This window comes from Prionailurus viverrinus, chromosome E3 (genome assembly GCF_022837055.1).
Source record: "Prionailurus viverrinus isolate Anna chromosome E3, UM_Priviv_1.0, whole genome shotgun sequence".
Taxonomy (NCBI): domain Eukaryota; kingdom Metazoa; phylum Chordata; class Mammalia; order Carnivora; family Felidae; genus Prionailurus; species Prionailurus viverrinus.
This window is the reverse complement of record NC_062576.1, coordinates 15,832,919-15,858,148: the sequence shown is the minus strand read 5'-3', so window position 1 is coordinate 15,858,148 and position 25,230 is coordinate 15,832,919. Positions and strand designations below refer to the sequence as shown.

Sequence of the window (25,230 nt, the reverse complement as noted above, 5' to 3'; positions counted from 1 at the left end):
CCAACATTTCCTCCTACCCTTCTTCTGTATCAGTTAATGACATCACTATTTTATTCAGTTAGCTAAAAAATATTGGGAGTCATTCTTTTTTTTTTTTCAATATATGGAGTTTATTGTCAAATTGGTTTCCATACAATACCCAGTGCTCATCCCAAAAGGTGCCCTCCTCAATACCCATCACCCACCCTCCCCTTCTTCCCACCCCCCCATCAACCCTCAGTTTGTTCTCAGTTTTTAAGAGTCTCTTATGCTTTGGCTCTCTTCTACTCTAACCTCTTTTTTTTTTTTTTCCTTCCCCTCCCCCATGAGTTTCTGTTAAGTTTCTTAGGATCCACATAAGAGTGAAACCATATGGTATCTGTCTTTCTCTGTATGGCTTATTTCGGGACAGAGAGAGACAGAGCATGAACGGGGGAGGGGCAGAGAGAGAGGGAGACACAGAATCGGAAACAGGCTCCAGGCTCTGAGCCATCAGCCCAGAGCCTGATGCGGGGCTCGAACTCACGGACCGCGAGATCGTGACCTGGCTGAAGTCGGACGCTTAACCGACTGCGCCACCCAGGCGCCCCTGTATGGCTTATTTCACTTAGCATCACACTCTCCAGTTCCATCCATGTTGCTATAAAGGGCCATATTTCATTCTTTCTCATTGCCACGTAGTACTCCATTGTGTATATAAACCACAATTTCTTTATCCATTCATCAGTTGATGGACATTTAGGCTCTTTCCATCATTTGGCTATTGTTGAGAGTGCTGCTATAAACATTGGGGTACAAGTGGCCCTATGCATCAGTATTCCTGTATCCCTTGGGTAAATTCCTAGCAGTGCTATTGCTGGGTCATAGGGTAGGTCTATTTTTAATTTTTTGAGGAACCTCCACACTGTTTTCCAGAGCGGCTGCACCAATTTGCATTCCCACCAACAGTGCAAGAGGGTTCCCGTTTCTTTGGGAGTCATTCTTAATTTCTCCTTTACACCACTTATCTGACCAATAAATAGAATTTACTCCAGCTCAAAGAAGTGTCTTGAATTTCATCCTTTCTTAGTTTCCAGATCTATATTTTCTCACTTAAATCTTTGTATAATATATTCTTAATTATTGCCCCTCAAGTTATCACATAGCAACCTGCATTATTTTTTTAAAGTACAGATCTGATGATGGTCATTTATTGGATTTACAGTTTTTCTTGGTTCCCCACTACATGATAAAATCTAGGATTATAATGGGCTCAGTAGTCAAGGTTTCTTAACCACCTGGTCACACCGGTGACTACGCTGATCTTGATCTGCAAAGGAAACCATATGCCTTCACATTTGTAGTTCCCTCTTCCTGGAATGCCCTTTCACTCAGTGGAACCCTATTCACCTCTTAAGACCGGTGTAAATAGCACCACTGTAAAACCTTCTTTGTCTCCTCCAGCAGATTAAGTTGTTCTTTCCTATGTTCTCATAGCAATTAGGTTTTACTCTCTACTGTAGGAACTATCACATTATATACTTATCTTTTTCCTTTTCAACCTTGAGCTTGTTAGGGAAAAGTAGACTAGAGTTCCTTTTATGTAACCTTAGTATATTGTTAAATGAATATGATCTATGGAGAAGGTTCCTTTTGAAGTCTAGGAGTGTGTGGGATAGTTTCATTCAGGCACTTCAGACCAATTTGATATGTTTAGCCTCCATTTCTAAAAATTCAAGATCTCCCTGCAATTCATTGAGTAATAGCTTCAGATACAAGGAAAACTTGGAGGATGTCTGGCTCATTCTTAATCTCTCTTGAATTGCAGACTTCAGCGGGAGGAGGAAGAGGCCTTTGCCAGCAGTCAGAGCAGCCAGGGGGCCCAATCCCTCACATTTTCCAAGTTTGAAGAAAAAAAAACCAATGAGAAGACCCGCAAGGTTACCACAGTGAAGAAATTCTTCAGTGCCTCATCCAGGGTTGGATCAAAGAAGGGTAATTTTCCTTTTTCCTTCTGTGCTCAGATGAGATACAGAGTAGACCCACAGTGCATGTGGGCTCTGCTTTTTAATTTCTGTAAGTTGTTCAGTGGACATCAACCCATATTTGAAACCAAAATTGGGTTTAAGGGTCACACAATATATGAAACCAAAAATCTCTTTGGTTGGAGGACATTGTGTGTTAGAGAAACCTGTTTATTACTCTATAGGAGGAATGAAGAAAATTGAAATGGGTAGTTTTGTTTATAAAATTTATTCCCATCCAAATGGCTATCTTTTTGGATGTTTTATTTTTTATGCCTTTAATTTTTGGATTCTGGCTTATTCTGCTTTGGATAATATCCTTACTTAACCATATCTTGTCAGAACTGACTATTTCTAGGCTTAAATTCATCTAAGAAAGAGGTTTTCTGAGAGTTTGAGAGACAACTTGCATCTTGAAGAAACATATAGAGAATATAAAGGAGAAGGTTTGCTTTAGGCACTTGGAGGGGTGAAAGTAACCCATAGAAGGCATTTTCTGGTGCATGATTTGTATGTACATTATCTTTTTCATCCACTTCTTAAAATGCTGTATACCCCGCAAAAGGATTGTTGCTAAAGTTACACATATTCTACCAGTCAGCAGACAGGCTAGTTGAAGTGGCCTAACTGGAAGCAAGAAAGAATGTCTGTTGTCAGCTTTGTCTTTGAACCTTTATGTTGGTAATCAGAGTTATGCAGTAAATTTGAAATGGTGATGGAGACAAGACTGATGCTATCTGAAGAGATGTTCTCTTGGACAAACCCTGCCATCTGGGGTAATTGTCAGGAGGTTTTTTGTCTGCCTAAAGGCAGGGAAATGAGTAATAATATCACACCTTAAGATCTTTGCTGGCCTTGAGTGCCTGGGTGGCTTAGTCGGTTAAGCCTCAGACTTTGGCTCAGGTCACAATCTCACAGTTCATGTGTTCGAGCCCCAGTCTGGGCTCTGCACTGACGGTGCGGAGCCTGCTTGGGATTCTCTTTCTCTCCCTCTCTGCCCCTTCTGTGCTCTCTCTGTCTCTCTCAAAATAAATAAATAAACTTAAAAAAAAAAAAAAAAGAACTTTGCTTGTCTTTCAGATTTAATGGCGTTGTTTGTTTTATTAAAAGAAAAGGTTGTCGGGGCGCCTGGGTGGCGCAGTCGGTTAGGCGTCCGACTTCAGCCAGGTCACGATCTCGCGGTCCGTGAGTTCGAGCCCCGCGTCGGGCTCTGGGCTGATGGCTCAGAGCCTGGAGCCTGTTTCAGATTCTGTGCCTCCCTCTCTCTCTGCCCCTCCCCCGTTCATGCTCTGTCTCTCTCTGTCCCAAAAATAAATAAAAAACATTGAAAAAAAAAAATTAAAAAAAAAAAAAAAAAAAAGAAAAGGTTGCTGGGGTGCCTGGGTAGCTTAGTCGTTGAGCATCTGACTTTGGCTCAGGTCATCTCACGGTTAGTGAGTTCAAGCCCGCGTTGGGCTTTGTTCTCTTAGTGTGGAGCCTGCTTTGGATTCTCTGTCTCCCTCTCTCTCTGCCTCCCCCTGCCCCCAAAATAAAGAAACATTAAACATTTTTTTTAAAAAGAAGGAAAGGTTGCTTATTACCAAAAACACAGCACTTCTCTTTAATAAAAGCAAATCTTTAAATAGTCTTTCTGTTCGCATGATTAATTTGAAATTGTTTCTTGGTCGGCTGTCACTATAGCAATTTTCTCTATTGTAATTAGAATGGGAATAATCAGGACCTATTAGAGATTAAATGAAGAACGTATTTGACTCATGCTTTATTTATTAGGAGGTAGTATAGTATGGTGGTTAAGAGCATAAACTTTGGAGTCACCCTTTTTTGCGTTTCAGCTTTGTAATTTACTAGCTGTTGTTGTGACCTTGAGCAAGCTAATTTCTTTAAGCTCTGTCTATTCTGAGGGACAGTAATACCTATTATAGGTACGTCTTCAGAATTAAAGAGGCTGATCCAATTAAAAGAGTTCAGCACAGTGCCTGACACACTAAGTCTCCAATAAGTGTTAGCTAGTTGAAAATACACATTGTTTGGGGCACCTGGGTGGTTCAGTCGGTTGAGCGACCGACTTTGGCTCAGGTCATGATCTCACGGTTTGTGAGTTCGAGCCCTGTGTCGGGCTCTGTGCTGACAGCTCAGAGCCTGGAGCCTGCTTCACATTCTGTCTCCCACTCTCTCTGCCCCTCCCCTCTCATTCTCTGTCTCTCTCTGTTTCACAAATAAACATTAAAAAAGAAAAAAAAAATACACATTGTTTTTCTGATTGAGTAATCTCTACTAGTAAGGAGCTCAAGGGTATTGATCAAAACCATTCATTCCTATTTAGCTTAAATTTTGTTTTTTGCTTTGGGAAAGTCTCATTAACCTTATGAATTTATGATATAGAGTGAAATGGTAAACTATGACAGCAGATGAAATAGTAAAGAAGTTCTAAAGCCATTGGCTCTAACTGCCTCATTTTACAAATGACAGACAGTATGAAAGCCCATAAAATATTAGCCCAGCTTACTCAAGGTCCTGTAATATGTTGATATATGAGAACTCAAAAGTCTCCTGGTTCCATTTTTTTTCCCATTATATCCCTTGATCTCTAGTATATGTATGTGCATGTATATCTACATCTGTATGTATAGCTACGGATAGATATTTAATGAGGTTTCTGTTACTGAAGAACTTAATAGTCCTACACGTTCAGTGACTCTCCTTGACACTTTAAAAAAAATTGTATCCTAAGAGTGTGTAAAATGTGCATTATTTTATGAAAGAAGATTTGTACTTTATTATTTTTTTTTAAGTTTATTTATTTTGCAAGAGAGAGCACAAGTTGGGGAGGAACAGAGAGGGAGAGAGAGAATCTGCACTGAAAGTGCACAGCCCAATGAGGGGCTCGAACTCATGAACCGTGAGATCATGACCTGAGCCAAAATCAAGAGTTCAGACGCTTAGCCGACTGAGCCGTCCAGGCACCCTGATGATTTGTACTTTAAAAGAAACAATCCCAAGTTATTTTATTTAAAAAAAATATTTAGCCAGTATACTTCTTAGCTTCTTTTCACATGATAGAGTCTTACCTTAGATTTTTAATCTTTAGTTGTTTCTGGTCTGTAGAAAGCATATGGGGATAAAGACCTCAAAGTATTGAAAAAAGATTAGTGTGTATGTATTACAAAAGAAGATCCTGTTTGATCTTCTGTTTCACAGACTGCTTACATAACTTTGCCAGATGAACTTTGCATTTCAGACTGATTATTTGGGCTTTGCATGTGGATAAGGTTAGCCTATTACTAAATGTGGTTTTAATTTATTGAGTCTCTACTAAAATAGACCTTTTGTGTTCTGTATTCTTTATTTTACTTCATTAATACACAATGCCTTTGCTCTTGATATTTTTCTTGCTTCCATTGGTGGCATGAAAGAAAGCTCTTAAACCAAGGAAGGTTGGTTGTAAACAGAACATAAATATAGCCTTCTAAGGGGTTTGAAGAATATTTAATATCCTGTTAAGAGTTGGGTTGCCCTTCAGAGAAAGTTAATGGAATAGCTTGACTGTAAAGACTCAGAAAGTTTATTTAGTTTTAAAATCTCTAAAGTAAGATTGAGTGAGCTATATTATAGCTTACACAATAAATCATGGTTGGCCAAGTTGAAATACTTGCTCACACATTTTAAAAGTCCTTTTTTTGGAGAGCTCAACTAGAGGTTGTTGCCCTGAGTAGAATCTTGTGCACATCTTTCACAAACTAATCTAAAGGCAGTGCTCATAGGAAGAATATCTTTTCCATTTTTAGAACAGAAACATACCAATTTTTCCACCCAGACCTTAGATTCTAAATATTAATCTTCACTAAAGTGAACTTGAGGGTTCCTTGGAGAAAAGACTGATTCTGGAGCTGGAGCAGGGGGGCCGCCCAAAATTTGGGGACATGTAAAAGACCCAGCAGCCATCTTCTGTGGATTTCCACTGGTCAAATTTGAGTATTAAGTAAGGACAATAAATGGAGTATACCTGAATAAAGTAATCCACTAGTCCTTTCAACTAATAAAATAGATAAATGATTAAATAAAAGAGAAGAGATAACTCTTTTTTACCATAGAATGTTGACTAATAAATGTGGAAGGAGAGATGGAGATAAGAAATCACCATTTTGCAATCATCATACTAAGAATTGATTCAGGCAGATTTCACCAGTGAATGTTAAATCTGAGGTGAGAGAAGTTTTCTGAGGAACAAATTATGAGCATAATCTCAAATTAAGTCCCACAGCTAATTTATTAATTACAAATAGAGAAATGGCAACTATGTAATGATGGGAAATGGACCTTATGTGCCTCCAGATATCCTTTGAGAAGAACATACCATGAATTATGTTAATACTTAAGCTGAAATTTAGAACCTGAATCCAGTCATGAGGAAAGGAGAGAGAAACACAAACTGAGGGGCATTCAATAAAACGACTTGCCTTTTTATTCTTTAAAATTGTCAATATTACAAAAACAAAGGAAGGCTGGGAGCCCTTAGAGGTTAAAGGGAGACTATGCGTGACCGCCAAACGAAGATGTGACCCTCCATTGGATCCTATGTAAGAAAAAAACCCACACACTTTTTTTAGTAACTGTACTATAGTTATGTAAAAGCATATCCTTGTTAGGAAACGCTCATATTAAGAGATAAAGAGCATGGGGGGTGGGAGGGAGGGGAGGGTGAGTGATGGGTATTGAAGAGGGCATCTTTTTGGATCAGCACTTGGTGTTGTATGGAAACCAATTTGACAATAAATTTCATATATTAAAAAAAAGAGATACAGAGCATGCTATGTATAATCCACCTGAAAATTTAGAAAAAATAATAGAGATGTAGCAAAAGGTTACAATTTCATGAATCTGAGTTAAAGGTATAGAGAAATTATTTGTAACAATCTGGCAGCTTTTCTGTAAATTTGAGGTTATTTCAAAATAAGTTAAAAATAAAACTATAATCCTCCAGCATTCAGTGCTGTCCCAAGATGTCCCAGATGCTAGTTAAATAGAAGCATAGTGTTGATTACATCATCTGAAAGATCACTAATAAATTGCTACTTTAATCATGAGGGCACTTAGATGTTTGGCACTTAGATGAAACTGAAGTAATGATTCCCCAAGTTGAATTTAGAACTGATTTTATAATCGTGCCTGTTTTCTGATTTTCATGATAAGGATTATGAGAAATTGTTTCCCCATTATCGCATATTTAGTGTCTTTTATTCTTTGGCACCAACTGGGTGTCCCAACAATTCAGTCCTTTTTCTGACACTACCCAGAGTCAGCACAAAACCCACAGGTTAAGGGGTCAGTTCCACAAGACTGTCTCCACCCTAAGAGGCCAGCTGCAGCCCCCATGAGTTGGGCACCCATACTCCTGACCAGCCATCTAGAAGTTGGGGATTCCCACAGGCCTCTTCTCAGATTTGACAATTTGTTAGAATGACTCACAGAACTCAGGAAAACACTTCATTAATGCTTATGATGTATTACAAAGACTACAACACAGGGCTAGCCAAATGGAAGAGTTGCATAGGGCAGGGTATAGGGGAGCGGGCACCAAGCTGCCATGCCCTCTCTGGGTGTGCCATACAGCCAGCACCTCGTTGTGTTCACCAATGTGGAAACTCCCCAGACCTAATCCTTCAGGAATTTTTATGGCAACTGCATTTCATAGGCATAGTTGATTAAATCGTTGGCTGTTGGTGATCAAAAATGTCCATCCCCTCTGCATTCTGAAAGTCAAAAGTCAGGGGGTGGGTGGGACTGAAAGTTTCGAAGCTCTAATTGCAGAGTTGGCTCCTCTGGTTCCTATAATATTCTGCTGAGTTGCCCCTGTTGATTTTTTTTTTTTTAATAATCTGAGAAACATGGGATTTTTCAGTAAAATTTTTAACATTGAGATATAAAATGTCTTTCATCCTAGAAATGGTGTTAATCATCTTTACTACATGATCATGTCCTTTTTTGATAACTGGCATATTCAGATTGTCTTTACTCTTTCATACCTATTCTTCAAACAAATTTAGTGAAGATTTTGCTTTTACAGGTTTACTTTATATACCAAAGACTTAACTGGATTTAGTGTGATCTGCCTTTGCAGGCAGCTTTATGTAGTAGATACTGAATTGCTACTCAATGATTTGCTTAAAAAGGAATAAATAGACACTGTAATAATAGTAGGGACGTTATGGTGTGGTTGTAAAGAACCTGGGCTTGGAAATTAAGCAGATCTGGTCTCAGATTTCAGCTTTTCCTCTACTTGTGTGACTTGAGGCATATAAGTGACTTAACTTCTCTAACCTCAGTGTGTATGTGGCTTAAAATGGTAGATATTATTATTTCATATGATTTCAGGAATCTAAATTTTTCAGGACTAATGAGAATATATAGTAAAGCACAGTGTCTGCAATATGGAAAATTCTTGAAAGAGCTGTAAATATCGCCAGTATAATTCAAAAGCATATGTTATTCTGCTAGGAAGACTTTTTTTTATTATTGTTTTTAGTTTTTATTTAAATTCCAGTTAGATAACATACAGTACAATAATATTGGTTTCCGATGTACAATATAGTGATTCAATACTCCCATACAACACCTGGTGCTCATCACGACAAGTGCACTTCTTAATCCCATCACCTATTTAACCCATCCCATCCCCCACATCCCCCCTGCTAACCATTAGTGTGTCCTCTATAATTAAGAGTCTGTTTCTTGGTTTGCCTGTCTCTCTGTCTTTTTTCCCTTTGCTCGTTTGTTTTTTAAATTCCACATATGAATAAAATTGTATGGTATTTTCTTTCCCTGACTGACTTATTTTACTTAGCATGATATTCTCTAGCTCCATCTTTGTCATTGTAGATGGCAAGATTTCATTCTGTTTTGTGGCTGTGTAATATTCCATTGTGTGTATGTATGTATATATGTATATGTGTGTGTGTATCTTTTTTATCCATTCATCAGTTGATGGAGACTGGCCTGTTTCCATAATTTAGCTATTGTAGATAATGCTGCTATAAAAATTAGGATGCATGTATCCCTTTGAATTAGTATTTTTGTATTCTTTGGGTAAATACCTAGTAATGTAATTGTTGGATTGTAGGATAGTTAAGTTTTTCAGGAACCTTGCTAGGAAGACATACATTCATTCATTTATTTATGTATGTACATATGTATGTATGAATGAGTACACACGCAGGGGAGGGGTAGAGAGAGGGGAGAGAGAATCCCAATCAGGCTCCACACTGTCAGTGCAGACCCCACCACGGAGCCCTTTCGCGTGAACCATGAGATCACGACCTGAATCGAAATCAAGAATGGGTCACTTGACCAACTGAGCCACCCAGGTGGCTCCAGTTAATGGTCTTTTAAAGAAATTTTACTTTAATGAGAAATTGTTTTTTTATATTTGCCATTGCTGATGTTCTTTGTTCCTCCTGGCTGTTTGGAAGTGAATTATTCCCAGTCATGTGTGCTCTGGGGATTGTTCTGCCTGTTTCTTTATGCAGTCTTGGGTACTTTCTCACATATACATGCAGTACTCCCTCAGAGACTCACAGGAATCCCTCTGCAGTTACCTGGAATTTTTTCTCTGCAGCCCCATCCTCTCTGTATTTTGCCATGCAATTTCTAGTGACTTTGGCCTCCCTCAGCTCTAAATGCTGTTTCCCAAATTCAGTAGGTCTGCTAGGCTCTGTTTGAGTTGCCATGGCCTAAAAACTCTCTGTGCAGCGAGCTGGGGTACTTGTAAGACTTACCATATTTGTGTGCTTCTCTCAGGTGTTACCCTCCCATCCACCTGATGTCCAATGTCTGAAAAGCATTATTTCGTCTGATTTTCTAGTTGTTAAGGGAGTAGGGTGAACCCAACCCCTGTTATCCCATCATGACCAGAAGTGGAATTATCAGATTGAGTGAAAGATTAAGCTAAGTGTTAAAGAACTTTTTATTTCTTTTTTCTTTTTAAAGTTTTTATTTATTTATTTTGAGAGAGAGCACACATGTGCATGCGGGGGAGGGGCAGAGAGAGAGGGGGAGAGAGAATCCCAAGCAGGCGTCACACTGACAGCGCAGAGCCCAATTCAGGGCTCGAACTCATGAACCATGAGATCATGCCCTGAGTCGAAACCAAGAGTCAGGTGCTTAACCTACTGAGACACCCAGGCACTCCTTAAAGAATTTTTTCTAATCATACAGACTGTTGAATACACCTTTTGGTATTCCATATTGGTAAAAATGTTTAGAAAGGGTGCTTCCAGTTTTTGTTCTAAGTTAGATTGTACCTGATTAATTTATTTGCTTAAAAAAAAATAAGTAGTACATTCAAATGGCTACAAAATAAAAGGTGTATGGTCCCTCACCCATCTAGTTCCCAGCCATCACCACCATTGTTCTCCCGTATTCAGACAACCTTTGTCATTGGTTTCTTGTGTATCCTTAGGTGCTTTTCTTCATTTCTGAACACATATATTTTTATTATATATACTCTGTTGTATATTCTTATTCACATACTGTCGTTTTTTGTTTTTTGTTTTCACTTTAGCAATATGTTTGAGAACTCTTTTTTTTTTTAGTACATAAAAAGTATTTTAAAACTACATAGTATTCCCTTTTATGGATTAAACCACAATTTATTAGTTCCTTAGTGGTGTGCTTTGTGCCATTTTTAGTCTTGCTGTTATAAGTAGTCCTAAAATGAATAGCCTTGTATATATTTCATTTTGTACATGTGTGGTTATATCAGAAAATTTCTGAGAAATGGAATTATTGGGTCATAGGATAAATGTATTTTTAATTTTGATGATTATTGCCAAATTGCATTTCATTGCATTTGTATCATTTTACATTCCCACCTCCACAGATGAGAATGCCTTTTTACCCCATACCCTCATCAACATCAGATTTGTGTCTGTTTGTTAATTTTTAAAATGGCATCTCATAGTAGTTTCGATTTGCATATTTGTTACAAGTGAGACTGAGCATGTTTCCTTTGTTTAAAATACATTTAGGTTTCCTTTCTGTGCAATGTTAGGATTCCTTACCCATTTTCCTGTTGAACTGTTATATTTTTTTTCTTCTTTATAGGAGTTACTTTACATTAGGGAGAGTAGCCCTTTGTCTGTGATAAAGCTTACAAGCATTTTTTCCAGTCTGTTGGTTGACTTTTGACTGATAGTATTTTTAGCCATAGATATAGTGGGGTTTTTGTGTGCTTTTTTTTTAAATTTTATTTTAATGTGATTTTAGGGCTTCTATAGTTCGAATCATAATTAGGAAGCACCTGATAATCTGAAAGATATGCAAATACTTGATTTGAAAAGATAACTATAATGTGCAACTTTGTTCTGTTAACTACTTAATAGTACTGTTGGGAGGAGAAAGGGTGTTTTCACCCTTACTTTGAACATAAGTCAAACAATTTAAGTACCTCATTGGTTTGATCACCAGCTATGTGATAATAAAAGAGAGGTAGAATCTTTACTTCACCATAGTTAATAGTATATTCTTTTAGGTAGTCTACATGTGTTTGTCTCACTTGAATAATCCAGTCTTCTATTATCTGAAGACTTTACTGCAACTTCTTTATTGAAATATATTTCAGGTACTAAGGTTCAAAACATAAGATGATAGGAAGTTACTCTGAGTAAGCAGGTAATAAGTTTATTTCAGTATCTTCAGAAGATACTTTCTCTTCCTAATGATCTTTCTTTTTATGTATAAAAGGGAACTGTGGGGATATGAGTAATTTAATTCCTTACAGTTATTGGATTAGCAGTTGAATATCAGGAGGCTAGAATGTGATCAGAGAGCGCCTACTGTATTGTAGCACTGTTATCTTTATTCTTTAAAGGTCCCATTTGAAGAGGGGAAAGAGGTGTGTGGCCACTGATTAGACAGTGTTTTACTTACTTTGCTTACCTCTTTGCTGTTTGCTCTGTCATGATTGCTATGTTGGATGCGTTCTTGCACTTAGAGCAGTATGACTTGAAAAATTTTTTTGAAAACTGGATTATGGGTCAGTAATTGTTAGTCTCCACATAAACAAATGAGCCTTTGCCTTTTTGAGAAGTAGAATGGATTTGGAAGAGTTGTCTCACATCTTGTAAGTCACCTAACATTTTTGTGCTTCTCCTGATTGTTATTTTGCTTATTGACTAGTTTTGTAAATTCATGCAGTCTTTGAGAAAGTTGTTCAAGATAGTGCCGCCATTTCAGTATTTATAATTAAGTATATGCGTCAAAGTATGATATATTTTGGCTAAGAAAATATTAGTAGAGCAACTTTTATTTGAATGGGAATATCTTTTAGATCGTGTAGTTTTATCTGCTTGTACTTCTTCGTCATAAAATAGATTGAGCTTACTTTAAGTGGTCCAAATATTTAAACGGAATTTAAATTCAAGTTTAACTTTGATTAAGCATAATTTAAATAATCAAGTTACATAGTTAAAGTAATTCCATGCATGGATCTTCTATGTAATGAAACTTACTATGTTTAATTTTCCCAGCAGAAATTCAGGAAGCAAAAGCTCCCAGTCCTTCCATAAACCGGCAAACCAGCATTGAAACGGATAGAGTGTCTAAAGAGTTCATAGAATTTCTCAAGACCTTCCACAAGACAGGCCAAGAAATCTATAAGCAGACCAAGCTGTTTTTGGAAGCAATGCATTACAAAAGGGTAGGTTGAGAGTAACCACTTAGAAACATAGAGTTTTGGTTTTAGGAAAGGTCTTAGAGATAATTTAGTATAACTTTGTCATTTTACACCTGGGAAAATCAGGATCCAGAGATGTTAAGTTACTTACCTAAGAGATGTCACTGAACCAAGTTAAAACCCAACTCCCAGGCTAGTACTTTTCCACTGCAACTCAGTAGTATTTGGGTCATCTTTGCATGGAAAGTCTGACATCAAAGCCACTTGTATTGTGTACTTTAGTAATAAGCCTTCCTAAATTGTCACCTTGTATGTAGTTTAAACCGCTAAGGGAACATAGTAGACCTTGAACTCTAAGTAGCAGTAGTTAGGCCAATAGCGTTCATTTTAGGGTTTTCTGTTTTTGTTTTGTATTTTGTTATAAAATACCTCTCCTTGATCAGGTGGGAGAAGGGAAAGCCAGAATTTAGATGTTGAAAGGGACCTTAGCAACTATCCAGTTTCAGTCCCTTTTGTTTTATAGATGGGGAGGGTGGGAGCCTGAGAGGATGAGTGACTTGTCAAGGTTACACAGTTAGATTTTGCCAGTGTCAGAACTAGAACTTGTGCCTTTCACAGGTGTCTCTTTAACCTGCAATTTCTAAACTGTAATCTCAATTGCAGTAATTTATAAGACTACTTGTAAAGGGACTCATTTCTGTAAACAACGATCAATTTATTTGTAGCATTCTTCACGCATTAAACTCAGAATTGGCTCTAAAAGTCCCTTCTGGAAAGTGAGGAAGTCTTAGGAAAAGAGAATAAGAAAAGCAGCAAGGTGATTAACTGCTTAGCTGTATTTCAGCTGTGGTCACTATCACTAGGCTAATAAGCAAACAGCTTCTGCCAAAATACTTTTTAAATATTGAATTCAGTTAATAAGGGAGAAAAGAAGCTTTCTCTCTTGTTTTTTGGTGTGCAGTTATACTGAGAATAAGCAGTCCTGTTTTCTCCTCAAAGTATTTGTAAGCAGGGGTGCCTCGGTGGCTCAGTTGGTTAAGCATCCGACTTCAGCTCAGGTCATGATCTCATGGTACGTGAGTTCGAGCCCCGTGTTGGGCTCTGTGCTGTCAGTTCAGAGCCTGGAGCCTGTCTTCGGATTCTGTGTCTCCCTCTCTCTCTGCCCCTCCCCCACTCACTGTCTCTATCAAAAAATTAATAAATGGTAAAAAAAAAAAAATTTAAAGCATTTGTAAGCAGATAGTAACATTTAAAGAAAGCATATATCATTGATGGGTTTTTTGTTTTGTTTTGTTTTTGTAACATTTATTTATTTTTGAGAGAGTGTGAGTTGGGGAGGGTCAGAGAGAGAGGGAGACAAAATCTGAAGCAGGCTCCAGGCTCTGAGCTGTCAGCATAGGACTGGATGCGGGGCTCAAACCATGAGATCATGACCTGAGCCGAAGTTGAAGCTCAACCGACTGAGCCACCCAGGCGCCCATAATCATTGATGTTTTGAGTTAGAAGCAGTGATAGACTTCCTTAGTATGGAATCTTCAGAGGTCTTGTGGTATACAACTTTCATTTTTTTTAATATATAATTTATTGTCAAATTAGTTTCCATACAACACCCAGTGCTCATCCCAATAGGTGCCCTCCTCAATGCCCACCACCCACTTTCCCCTCTCCCCCACCCCCATCAACCCTTAGTTTGTTCTCAGTATTTAAGACAACTTTCATTTTTTTAGCCATTAATAAAAACTAAGCCTTTGTAGTTATTTATTCTTTTTTTAAAAAATTTTTTCTAATGTTTATTTATTTTTAAGAGGAGGAGATGATGTGAGTTGGGGAGGGGCAGAGAGAGAGAGAGAGAGAGACAGAATCTGAAGCAGGCTCCAGCTTCCGAGCTGTCAGCACAGAGCCCAGGGTGGGGCTTGAACTTGGGAACAGCAAGATCATGACCTAGGCCGAAGTTGGACACTTAACTGACTGAGCCACACAGGAACCCCTGTAGTTATTTTTTCTTTAGTCCATACAGAATGTTTACAGGATATTCATACTATTTTGGCCTAGAGACTACAGTACATATAGCATATATACTGTGTAATGCTACATTTTAGAAAAACAATAAGCTCATTTGATCAGCTCATCAGAACTGATTTGTTCATTTTTCTTTTGCTCAGAACTGTAACGTGCCCTTGTTCTGTAATAATTTAGTTGACTTTTAAACCAATATACTAAAGTAAAACAGTAATTAACCGGGGCAGAATACCATCATGCCTAACTGTTTTCAAGGCATCACTAACCCATATCTGAGAACTGAATGTGGCCTCAGATTCCTTCCATTTGAAGAGCCATTGTGCAACAGTTTTCTATTTCTACACGAGCACTAAGTGTTCTGTGGCTAAGGTTCCAAGTCTTAGGCATGTATGTGCCACAATACCTGACACATACCTGATATTGAACAGATATTTTTTAAACTGAAATGTCCAGCGCTTCTCTGGGAAGCCCTTTTGCCTTTGGCTGCAAGTTAAATGTCCTTTTAAATAAATAAAACAGTTTTTATACCAGAATGAACCAATCTTACCTAATAAGCTTCAAATCACTTAATCATATAAATTTCTTGAGAGAATCTGATTGAGTGCAGTTGGGGATAGTTGCTGAGGTAATGAACTGTGTGAAAGATGTCCTCTGTACTCAGGTAACCAAAACTCAAAATCTTAATTTAGGCTTAGACTTAAGGCTCAAAAAACTTAATTTAATGTTAGTCTCACCAAGTAGACTTTCTAAGTCATCTTATTCTAGTGACCTATACAGTATGAAAATTCATTTCCTATATGTTTGAACCCACCCTGTTGACGTTGCCATTAACTGGTGATTCTTTCTTCTGTGCCTCACAGTAGCAGTCTTCCCCAAATCTCTGAGGTCCAGAGCAATGGGCCGCTCTTGCCCACATCTTTTTCTACTGCATTCTTGTTTTCTCCAATCTGAGTGTATGTCAGTGGTGAGCAGCCTTTTCCATATCTGGCTCAAGTCTAGAAAATTAAATATTTACAGAATTGCATTAAAAAGGTTGGGTTTATTTTCAGCCATTTTATCTTTATCACAAAACACCTCATCTGCACTCAGAATTTTTTTTTCTTTTTTCAATTTCCTCATCCCAAAAGGATGTCTCTTTGGGATGAAATGTCATTCAGTCCTTACATAATTCATACACACTGCAGTAATACAATGTAATGCTTTACTGTTCAACAAATATTGTTGGTTGCTCAGACTCTTCTGAAGGTAGTTTATTTTGTCATTTTTTCTGTTTGGTTAATCTTATTAGCTACTTAAAATATATATTTCTTACAGTTCCTTTTCATATTATTTAGAATAAGAGGTATTTTTATTGCAAACAAAATAGGCAGCTACATCATTAACACAAAATCCATTTATATTTATGTTGTCATCAGCCACTTTTCTTAGAAGTCATCATAGCAAGAATTTAAATTTTACTAAGAGGGGCGCCTGGGTGGCGCAGTCGGTTAAACGTCCGACTTCAGCCAGGTCACGATCTCGCGGTCCGTGAGTTCGAGCCCCGCGTCAGGCTCTGGGCTGATGGCTCAGAGCCTGGAGCCTGTTTCCGATTCTGTGTCTCCCTCTCTCTCTGCCCCTCCCCCATTCATGCTCGTCTCTCTCTGTCTCAAAAATAAATAAAACATTGAAAAAAAAATTTAAAAAAATAAAAAATAAAAAAAAAATAAATTTTACTAAGAAAATGGCTGATGGGGGACTGGCATATACAGAAGAAGCTAAGAAGAATTTATAAGGTTTAGTGTTTTAAACTTCTTGTCATTACAAAAATAACTAGAATTTAAGAATCTCACTGTAAGAGCCAAGCTTCAGATAGGTCTAAGAGTGGCCATGGATTCTGGATGTATAGGGTCACCAATGAAATGAAGGATGTATGGGTTTCTTTTTGTCATTTGGACAAAGCCTTTTTATGTGGCCAGGGTAATTTTAAAGTATTATATAGAGCCAACTTTCAATATTAACCTTTTCCATCATAACCAGAAAACCTTATTTTCTAACTTAGTAAGATCCCTTCCTTGGTGAAATTTTTTTCCCGTAAGTTTATTTATATGAAAACATTTTCTTTTTTTTTTTTTTTTTTAATTTTTTTTTTTTTTCAACATTTATTTTTGGGACAGAGAGAGACAGAGCATGAACGGGGGAGGGTCAGAGAGAGAGGGAGACAGAATCGGAAACAGGCTCCAGGCTCTGAGCCATCAGCCCAGAGCCCGACGCGGGGCTCGAACTCACAGACCGCGAGATCGTGACCTGGCTGAAGTCGGACGCTTAACCGACTGCGCCACCCAGGCGCCCCTGAAAACATTTTCAAAACACAAAACAGACTGAAGTTAAATCAAGAAGTTTCTTTTGCTGCCCAAAATGTTTAAATCCCTGCCATTGTTAATTATTAATAAATCACTCAGAAGCACTCTCCCCTATTCTGAAAGTGGAGCCTACTCTATTTTTAAAAGTGGAGCTTATTATACCCTCTACTTCCTTAAAATACATACCTTTTAATTTATTAGATATTGAATTAAAGCTTTTTGATAAGTGAATTTTGTGGATTTCTCAATGCATTATTTTTTTGAGAGGGAGAGAGAAAATCCCAAGCAGGCTCCATACCCAGCATGGACCCCCATGCAGAGCTTGATCTCATGACCACAAGACCACAACCTGAGCCGAAATCAAGACTCAGCGCTTAACTGACTGAGCCACCCAGGTGCCCCTCAATGCAATTTTAAAAACAAGATTCCTTTATTAGCAGTCATTCAAATATTCTTTTTCCTTACTAAAGAAGCAGTCAAGCACAAACGTAAGACCTTTTGTTACTTTCATCATTCTTTTCCCAAGCATTCATTCTATAAAATTCTGATATTGGTTATATTATATAAACTTAAAATTTTTCCCATGTCAACTCTCTTGAAAAACTATTTTTCTAAACCTGAATGAGGAGAAAAAAATTACAGTTTACAACATAGCTATATCTTCATTTATCTTCTCTTTGCAAGAATAAATAGAAAGCTAGGTGTCCTCCTATACCTTAAAATGACTTCACTATTCTAGGGGTGCCTGGGTGGCTCAGTTGGTTAAGCATCCAACTCTAGATTTTGGCTCAGGTCATGATCTTGCAGTTTGTGAATTCAAGCCCCATGTCAGGCTCTGTGCTGGCGGCATAGTGCCTGCTTGGGATTTTCTCTCTCCCTCTCTCTCTTTGCCCCTACCCCACTCACATTCTCTCACTCTCTCTCTTTCTCTCTCTCCCTCCTTCCCTCCCTCCCTCCCTCTCCCCCTGCCTCTCTCTCTCAAAATAAATAAACATTATAAATAAATGAATAAACTTTATAAATAAACTTTTTTAATGTTTATTTATTTATTTTGAGAGAGAGAGAGAGGCAGGGGGAGAGGGAGTGGGCTGCATGCTGTCAGCACAGAACCCAATGTGGGGCTCGATCCCATGAACCATGAGATCATGACCTGGGCCAAAGTTGGACACTTAACTGACTGAGCCACCCAGGTGCCCCTAAATAAATAAACTTTTAAAAATGATTTCACTGTTCTAAACCATATGTGTGTGCAAGGAGTAGTTTGACCTGCTGTGTATTTACTGTTAGGAGAGCAGAGGTTTGTATCCAAGGCAAAGAAATTTTAATTAACAAAATAGGCTTTAATCATGATAAGAAAATTGGGGAGCTGGGCTAGGGGAGAAACCCAGGACTCAATTTTAAGGTTAGATGAGAAGTGAGGTGACAAGACAGTGGGAAAGCATCTGAGCTGATAGAATCTGTAAGTTGTAAGAACTGAAAATAGATAAAAGGTTGAACTGATAATTATGTTGAAAGTGATGAGTGAATAAAATAAGAATGTATCATGGAAGAATACAGCGATATGTACGAGAAAACTTAAGACCTTATCAAGGGGAACCGTGATGGCTCAGTGGGTGAGGCTGGCTCCCAGCTTTGGCATCGTCTCTCAGGCCCTTTCCTGTTGTGTGCAGCTGCAAAACAAAAGAACACTGCCCAGAGTAGAAGAGGACACGGGTCAAAATGGAACGGAAGAGAGGTATTTCCTCTACAGAGAGGATAGTCATGGAAGAGAGAGTGATTAGAAGAGCAACTAGAAGAGTGTACGGAAGAATAAAAGCAAGATTTGGCAGATACAGAGAACTTTTTGCCAAGGAGCCAAAAGTGGTGGAGGAGGCATAATTATATGGTATTTAGGAATTCTGCGAGGACTTGCTAGAGGTTGTAGGCATTTTAGAGAAAGCAACACAATGTGTGTTCCAAGAGAAAAAAATTAAAGATGATAATCCTATAAAACCTATAGAAGAGCCCCATAATGACAGAAATCCACATCCAGAAGGTGTTCAAAAATCACGGCTTACTCAAATTAAACCAGTTGTGGTTCAAACTGAGCCAAGTTTGACCCTACAGATGTGAGGCTTTGTTCTGCATTCTTGTTGAGGGGAAAGAGCTGGGCACAGCCGTGCTAGTTAACAAGGTGAGGTACAAGCTGATGGCCCACACCAGGACCTACCTTGGTGGGCATGGTGAAAAGAGCTTAGCTGCCTCTAACTAGCTGCCATAACTCTTGAAAGGCTGATTCGTCTTTTCTCACCCATGAGTACTTTTGACCTTTCCCCAAACTTTGTTGGAAAAACCCAAGTGGCTAAGCACACAATTAAATTAATGAACTCTCATTCAGGAGTCTGTTCACTGATGTTTAGGATTCCATGTTGCGTAGTTTCACATACTTAGAGAAGAAGCCACTTGGACCCTGCTAGTCCTCTAGAGTATCATGAATGATGCTGTGTTTGCTCAAATTCTGGTGACATCAGAGTATCTTAAATGAATACAGTGTCTTCTAGAATCCTGTGGGGTTACTTGGCCGTGCCTCGCTGCACTGTGGTTCTTTCTCATCTCACTGTGTAAATGGAAGGCAAGAGTATAAACATTTTTCTTGCTAAAAAAATTTAACGCTGACCTTTGTGAAGAACATATGTGAGCTCATTTGTAATTACTAACTAACCAGGTGCTAAAAATGATCAACTACTGGCTTTACCTTAGAGATGTGAAATGAACATAATGTACCTTAACAATTCTCACCATCTTTATTTTGGCAGTAATTGAATTTGACAAAAACCAATTACTTTTGCTCTGTTTTGTTCATCTAAATGTAGAAATGTTTAAATCTGTGTTCAACTAGCTACTAATGACCTCAGGGTATATTCCCTAGTAAGATGGACTATCTCAAACTATGAGAACCACATGCTTGGTCTACTTTAAATGTTAATGTTTAATTTTAAATTTTTATTTAGGAGGATTGAAGCACCAATGTGTTTATTTTCCTTAAAAAAATTATTGAAGGCAACAGAAACTGGCAGTACAAAAAATATGGACATCGAAGCTAAGACCTAAATAAATTCAGCAGTTAACTGCAGTACAAAAGAAACTTAACCCAGAAAACAGATTATGGAATTCTAAATTCTAATGATGAGATGTGCCAGGTGAACTACATAGAAAACATGATTAAGGAAATAGGCACAGATTTTCAAAACAGAGTGGGGAAAAAAAAAAAAAAGATTTCAACCAGACAATTAAGAATATATACAGAATACCTCTCAGTATTAATAGTCAAAAGAATACACCCACTTGTCAAACTTACAAACAAAACAGGAAAATTTTTTAGGAAAAAAATAAAATGACTTTACACACAGACATTATAGAAAAGATGATCCCAGTCAATAGTTTGAAAATACTTTAGGAAAAGTAGACTTTGGTAGACTGTAATTTTTCTTAGAAAACTGAAAAAACATTTTGGAATTTTGTAGAACCTAAAAATTTACCAACACAAACCTGCTTAGCTCCTTTGAGAAGAACTGTGAAGGATCTGAGATTTCCCTACTCTCAAGTTAACAAATTAGCCTGCCATCATTCCATGGATACTGGCAGAAGCCATGAGTCCCCTGGGTCAGAAAAGAAGGCCAGTTTATTACTCACAGCAGTAGCCATATCTAGAGTATATTAGCCTTTGCACCAATTCCCTGAGTGTCAGTTCCCACAGGGTAATGCAAAGACCAGGTAATGCCTGTGCTTGCAGTGAGTAATGTTAGGTAAGAGGATGTTTTAAACGTGTCTGACCTTTGCCTCAGATGGAAATGTTATCTTTATTATACTGGACAATAAACAGTCTACCCTTTTACTTGAGGGAGGTGCTATCTCTGTCTTCCAAGGCTATTTGCTATTTAGCTATCCTTGAAAAGATAGTGCAGAACAAAGGCAATCAGTGACTCTCCCCACAAGATCTGTAGAAATAGAAGAAATCTATGTAGAATTGTCTCCGAGTGTTTTTACAGTATTACAAAGAGAGGGGCAATGATAAATGGTCACATTTATTTCTTCTTTCATTCAACTAATTGAGCAATAGCCCTATGCCTGGCTCTGTTGTAGGAACGGAGGGTATGGTGGTCAACAGTCCCCTCACGGAGCTCACATTTTAGTGGCGAAAATAATCAACAGATTTGTAATATAACATAGTGGTAAGTCCTAAAAGAATGTGAAACAAGATAAGAGGACAGAGTAGCAGGGGAGTTATTGTAAATTGTAAAATAAACAGTCTAATGTAGTGTAAGTCTGTGTGATATAAATAGAAATATAAAAAGAAATTTTCTGAATAGTAACATAGAATTGCAGTGATTGTTGGAGCCGGGGGAGGAATAGGTGACTCATTGCCACCAGCAAAATAGGCCATTTAGGCCTTTAAAAGGAGGTCACAGTGTTTTTACTTAGAAGTGAGTACCACTGGGGCACCTGGGTGGCTCAGTCAGTTCAGCGTCTGGCTCTTGATTTCGGCTTAGGTCATGGTCTCACAGTTCATGAGATCGAGCCCTGCGTCGGGCTCTGTGCTGACAATAAGGAACCTGCTTGGGATTCTCTCTCCCTCTCTCTGCCCCTCCCCTGCTTACTAGCGTACGCTCTCTCTGGCTCTCTCAAAATAAATATTTTTTTAAAAAGTGAGTACTAGTAGTCATAAGAATCAATGTACTGTGGTTTGTTCTAAGTATTGAGATATGGTGCAAATGAAAGGTAACCATGTCTGAGGCACCTAGGAGATAAAAAAGAATAATCTATTGCAGAAAGTGCATAAACTGAAAGAATAACAAGTAAAACTATAGCATGCTAAAGGAAAATTAAAATATTACTGTTAAGATGTTAAGTGAAGGGGCGCCTGAGTGGCGCAGTCGGTTAAGCGTCCGACTTCAGCCAGTTCACGATCTCGCGGTCTGTGAGTTCGAGCCCCACGTCAGGCTCTGGGCTGATGGCTCAGAGCCTGGAGCCTGTTTCAGATTCTGTGTCTCCCTCTCTCTCTGCCCCTCCCCCGTTCATGCTCTGTCTCTCTCTGTCCCAAAAATAAATAAAACATTGAAAAAAAATTTTTTTTTTAAAAAAGATGTTAAGTGAAGCCCCCATATTATAAAAATAAAATTAGATTAATAGTCTTCATAATAAAAAGTTTCATCTCACAAACTCCATAATGATAGTCCTTTTGTTAATTTAAACATAGTCTGCTTATTGAAAGGATTTGAAAAGATTTACAAAATGATTTAAACTAAGAATAGGAGAAGAAGGGACTAATTTGATGGTATTTAGAATTTACAAACATGTTCTTATGGACACATTCTTCATGTAGCTGCTGCTTATAATTACCCACATGAAAGTCCAGGCATAGTATTAAAACTAGTTTTCTGAAGAAATATTACCAGTGGACTTAAAATTGCTCAGTCCATGGATCTATTTGTCTGGTTATCTACTTTAGTGCAGGGATGAAGCTTAGAGAATTTACAATATAAATTTCATTGATCAATTCATAGACAAGGGCTAGATAGAAGCAAAAAATTGAAGTCTCGTTGGGAAGCAGCAGTATGGAAAGCAAAGCCACGTATTGGACAAACTGAGCATGCTCTGATAGAGTCCCATCCTCCAGCAGCAGGAGGAGGTGGGTAGAATCAGGACTTTTCTCAGAGTAGATGTGATCTGCTCAAGTTCAGACCCCAGAGCATGGAGACATCCTGTCTCGTTGAGCTTTACTAGAAACGTCGTTCCTATATCACATAGATACTAGTATGAAATAAGAATACTTACTGCTACAGTATACCCATACCTATTTAGGGAGAATTGTTGAAGGTAGATGCAATAAAAAGGAGAAGTGAAGGATTTATCATGTGGCCCGTGGCATTTTTTGTCCTTCTGGTTTTTAATTCTCATAGAATATTATAATTACTTATTTGTGTTCAATCTTCCCATTCAAATTGAATGCCTTCTGGGCATTTTATTAATTTTGTTTTTAATACCTTGTCTGGTACAGTGGCTAGCAATTCTGATCATGCAGCAAGTGCTTTTTGAGTGAATAGAAATAAAATTTCCATGAAATTTAGGAAAAATGATCTTCTCAGGAAAATCTAAGTGTACTAATAGAGGTGTCAATTTATTGGCATAACAAGATAAATTCATAAAGTTCAGTTACAGTATGACACACTGGTGATAAAAAGCTAAAGAGCCTAGCACAATATTAAAAAATAGTAATTTGGGGGGGCGCCTGAGTGCCTCAGTCAGTTGGGCGTCCGATTTCAGCTCAGATCATGATCTCACAGTTCTTGGGTTCAAGCCCTGAGTCGGGCTCTGTGCTGACAGCTTAGAGCCTGGAGCCTGCTTCAAATTCTGTGTTTCCCTCTCTCTCTGCCCTTCCCCTGCTCACGCTGTGTCTCTCTCTCAAAAATAAACCTTTAAAAAATAGTAATTTTTAAATGTAATAGCGATAAATAGCATTAAATATTAGTAAAAGTCTAATAAGGCAAGTTAGTTCATACAAAGATTTAAAAGACTAAGGATTAGGGGCGCCTGGGTGGCTCAGTCGGTTAAGCGTCCGGCTTCGGCTCAGGTCATGATCTCACAGTCCGTGAGTTCGAGCCCCTGGTCGGGCTCTGTGCCTCTGTGCTGACAGCGCAGAGCCTGGAGCCTGCTTCAGCTTCTGTGTCTCCCTCTCTCTCTGCCCCTCCCCTGCTCATGCTCTGCCTCTCTCTGTCTCAAAAATAAATAAAAACATTAAAAAAAAAATTTTTTTTTTTAAATAAAAGACTACGGATTGTTGGGGCGCCTGGATGGCTCAGTCAGTTAAGTGTCCAACTCTAGATTTCAGCTCAGGTCATGATCTCATGGTCGTAAGGTCAAATCCCATGTCAGGCTCTGCACCGATAATGCTAAGCCTGCTTGAGATTCTCTCTCCCTCCCTGTCTCTCTGTCTCTGTCTCTGTCTCTCTCTCTCTCTCTCTCTCTCTCTGTCTCTCTCTCTCTCTCAAAGTAAACAAACATTTAAAAAATAAAAGACTAAAAATAGTACCTTGGATCTAGGTAAGAAAAATTTAAATTACAATGTTATATTTATTCTAGAAAAAAAAGCAAATATATAATCTTTTTGTGTGGTGGGTTTGGGAACAAGAATTTGGTAGGAGAGGTTTCTAAATCTAGCAGACTTCAAAATATATCCTAAAATGAAAGACATCACAACTAGGTGAGATTTTAATTAAAAAATTAAAATATAGGACAGTGAAATAAACCAGGGATTCCAGAAATAAATTCAGTTTCTCAGGAGCAACTGGGGGAACAGAGGGAGCAGTATTGCTTTTTACTTATTACCTGCTACTGACAAAGGGAAGTTTGTATATAGATTACTTACGGTTCATATTTCATACTTGCACCTTACATTTCGGCCAAATGAGAGTTAAACATGAAAAAACTTAGAAGTAAATTAGTGAAGTTGATTAGTATATTTATTTGTGCTGGAGAGATACTTATTTCTGTGGAGAAATTTAAAACAGTTTTCAAGCTGCAATTGAACTCTTAAATATTGTTCTTAAGGATCAGGTAAAAGGTTTAGTGGTATTAACTTTTTAAAAGCTGTGTAACGTAAAATAAAAGGTAGAATGGAAGGCAGCACTGGAAAATTGTGGTGAATACAAATGAAAGCAACATTTCAAAACGTCTAAAGTTTACTTAATACCAATTTCTTGCTTAGACAAGGGATCAATTTTAATTCAACCGAAGGACTCTTCTGTAAATACCTAGTTAAGAAAGCAGCAGGTGCACTGTGAGTGCTGTGAGGCCCACAAGGCTGTTTGGACTAAGGGAATGAAAGACTGCTCTTAGAAGTAAGGTATGAACAGAGCCTTCCTCGGACAGCTGTTGGAAGACTGGAGAGGAATCAAAGTAATGCAGACAGAGAGTAACTTTATAGTGTTGGAGAGGTGGAATAGCCAAAAGCAGACCTCAGAACAATTGGGTAACCTGGCAGGGTAAGCGGGAAGGAGGAAGGGGTGGTGATTCTGAGTGCAGGCTTCAGCATTCATCTGATGGACAACCATTGGAAGTATGACGCTCCGATGATTAATCTCCTTCTGTGCTCAGATCTGAATCTCAGATGATCAGTTGGACTGTGGGGTGCAGATTGAAAAGTGAGAAACGTCAAAGTTGGGGAGAGCAGCTATACTCGAGG

At 38.2% G+C, this 25,230-nt stretch overlaps 1 protein-coding gene and 1 pseudogene across 3 annotated transcripts in view; both read left to right on the top strand.

Moving 5' to 3' along the window:
- RABGEF1 (RAB guanine nucleotide exchange factor 1) overlaps positions 1-25,230 on the top strand; it is a 62,580-nt gene that overhangs the window by 21,688 nt on the left and 15,662 nt on the right. For 2 of the 3 annotated variants that reach the window (XM_047838736.1, XM_047838737.1), the window contains exons 3-4: positions 1,787-1,953; positions 12,506-12,675. In XM_047838736.1, coding sequence (XP_047694692.1) covers positions 1,787-1,953; positions 12,506-12,675 — 337 coding nt within the window. The remainder of the gene's footprint in view (positions 1-1,786; positions 1,954-12,505; positions 12,676-25,230) is intronic. The other variant, XM_047838739.1, reaches the window with a different exon arrangement.
- On the top strand, positions 18,165-19,504 carry LOC125154429 (grpE protein homolog 1, mitochondrial-like; annotated as a pseudogene).